Raw genomic sequence first — 2,581 nt, forward strand, 5'->3', positions numbered from 1 at the left:
CTTGTTCTTGTTCTGCGCTTTTATTATTATTTTTGTGTACTGCAAATATCGAAGATGGAGCTTAAATTTAAGTTATCATCTACAATTTTAATTTATATAGCGAATATTTTATTAATATTACTCTATAACTATAAAAAGTGCCAGCAATTGGGACCAGCCGGTGAAAACTTCGATATATTTCCGATAAATATTATAGAAGGTACCGATTCGTTCGTCATTCGTATGGTAATTCGATCTAAATTACCTACAAATGAGGTAATTCGCTCTCGCAATTTTGTATGGCGAATTACGTAATTCGGAAGGTAATTGGCAAGGCGAATGACGAATGGGAGAGCGAATTACGAAACGTGGAAATGCCGTATAAAGCGATAACTTTCGGTATTTCATCAAATAACTTAAAACGTGATACCGGGGACAAACATCTGATATTTGCATTATGGTAAATTTATTGTGGTATTTAAAATACTACTATAGTGACAGTAGTATTTCAGTGTCAAATTTAATGTTCCTGAAGAACAACACATAAACATAAAGATGCAAAAATAATGAAAGTATATTGCAACTTGCGGTATAAAGTTTTGGGTTCAATCGCACGAGAATTTCATTGACTGATAAATGATTTTTATTGATAAATGAGCAGCTGACATCTGTAATTTTTGGCTATGGTCAGTGCGAAATGTCCATTCATAATGAGAATACTACAAAATTTACCATTCCTTTTTTTGAGTAAAAGATACTGAAACACACTTAGTATATCGATTATTTTTGTGGAAAAGAGAGGAAACGCCTAATAAGTATAAGGATGATTATAAACTGCAGATAAGGTAAGTAAACATGTTTATGATTTTTCTATTGTAGAAAAATTATTAAGTTATTTGTTTTTTTTTAGTGAAGTTTGATCCGAGTTACACAGTTGTTTGGTAAAGGGCAGTGTTATCGATTTCGTTGCAAACAATGCAAACTACTATCGATAATATTATTACCAGTAGTTTGTAGTCAGCAATTTGCCACCACTATCTTTGCAACAGCTGAGTCGAGCAGACAAATAAAAGTAAAGGCGAAAAATCTAAGCGGAAAAAATTAACAAATAATTAAACTATTATATAAAAAGTGGAAATCGGGCATTAGAAGACGAAAGGAATATTTGAAAAAATGAGTAAGGTAAGCAAACGGCACATTAGGAGATTAGCAGGGAAAGAACAATTAACCGCAAAAAATTGAGGTTAGGTAGAAATGGCGCTGGATCGACTTTATAATCTTTTATAATTTATTTATTAACATTATTATTAATTAATTGTTTTTTCTCGCGCATTTCTTCAAAAATACGGAGGACAAAATCCCAACAGCGGCCGCAACTCCAATGAAAAAGGCAAGATGTAAGCAATCATTATCTAGCAATAACAATACAGTATATAAATCTTTAAAAAATATATACCTTATTCATTATAGATGCGATTGAAACTGACAACCCGGGACCAAGCTTCAGCGTATCCAGTGAATGTACTATAGGTGCGAGTTTTTGTAATTGTACATATGCAAAAATGTTGTGTTACATATGTATGCTTAAATTAATTTTTTATAGAATCACGTAGGATCAGCGTTTCGACATCGGCTAAGGAATACAACACTGGTAAATTATTTATTACTATGTCGAATATCGACATTCTGATACAAAACGAAAATTTGATGGTTATTAGTTTAAGCATACTGTGCTCATAGAGTTTAAAAATTTGTTATTTCAGAACCCAATCAAGGCGTGTTTGAAGTGGTGTGCTGCAGCCACTGCAATAAGTTCGAGAAACAGCTTCAAGCTATAGACAAAAAACTCGAACAGCTACAATTGACTGTCGAAACGCAGAACACTGCGATCATGGACGCAATATCTGGTCAAAAGGTTGCCACTGAGCAATTGGTTCGCCAGGAAGCACAAACTGCACCAGTAACCAAGTATTTCCCAATATGTGATATACCGGAAATGCAGCACCTTGAAGAAAAAATAACTCCTGCCAACAGAGATGTCTATGTATGTTTGTTGGATGTATATTTGTGATAGCGTAATCTCATACTAATTTTTCCAATTTACAGGAATCTGCGGTTTCAGCAATTTTATGTAACAACATAAAAAATATCAGGCTGCTGCTAAATATGGACGTTATAAAAGCTTTAAATGTGGATGGTTCACATGGGAAGATTGGACTAAAGTTCTTTCCTAATTTTTATGGTACATTGACTGGTAAGGAAAATGTAGTTTTCTATAAGTTCATATTTAATTTAAGCCTTCTTTATTTCATTCAGGAGCCGTTGCAAAGATGCCTTTTCAGGGATTGTCGCCGGAGGACACTCTCCGAAAAGCCATAAAATTTGAAAAGGCGAGATATTTTAAGAAAGCCTATCGCCAAAAGAAAAAGACGTCTGAATCGTAAACATAGATGCTGATTATAAACCGTACAAAGTAATAGTACAAAACCGTACAAAGTAATAGTTAAAAGACTATATGTAAAACATGAAATCTTATTTTTTAATTTTATACAAAGCTTGGAGCTCTGATTAAAGTCATTTTTGCTGTAATATTATTCATAAG

The 2,581-nt window shown here is 33.2% G+C and overlaps 1 protein-coding gene across 1 annotated transcript; it reads left to right on the forward strand.

The window, feature by feature from the left end:
• Positions 1-981: 981 nt before the first annotated feature.
• Positions 982-2,575, forward strand: LOC118738587. Its single transcript, XM_036469525.1, has 6 exons — positions 982-1,376; positions 1,450-1,509; positions 1,583-1,630; positions 1,743-2,023; positions 2,086-2,233; positions 2,296-2,575. The coding sequence occupies exons 1-6, from the start codon at positions 1,361-1,363 to the stop codon at positions 2,421-2,423; spliced, it is 681 nt and encodes a 226-aa protein (XP_036325418.1). The 5' UTR covers positions 982-1,360; the 3' UTR covers positions 2,424-2,575.
• Positions 2,576-2,581: the final 6 nt, after the last annotated feature.

Source organism: Rhagoletis pomonella, unplaced genomic scaffold (genome assembly GCF_013731165.1).
Source record: "Rhagoletis pomonella isolate Grant_MI unplaced genomic scaffold, Rhpom_1.0 Rhpom_scaffold_00004, whole genome shotgun sequence".
NCBI classification, from domain to species: domain Eukaryota; kingdom Metazoa; phylum Arthropoda; class Insecta; order Diptera; family Tephritidae; genus Rhagoletis; species Rhagoletis pomonella.

What these genes read in the sequence shown, in the direction of transcription:
- LOC118738587 (XM_036469525.1), top strand. An exon ending in GGCTAAGGAATACAACACTG is followed by an intron (nt 1,631 to 1,742) that starts GTAAATTATTTA and finishes TTGTTATTTCAG; the next exon opens with AACCCAATCAAGGCGTGTTT. An exon ending in TTTTTATGGTACATTGACTG is followed by an intron (nt 2,234 to 2,295) that starts GTAAGGAAAATG and finishes TATTTCATTCAG; the next exon opens with GAGCCGTTGCAAAGATGCCT.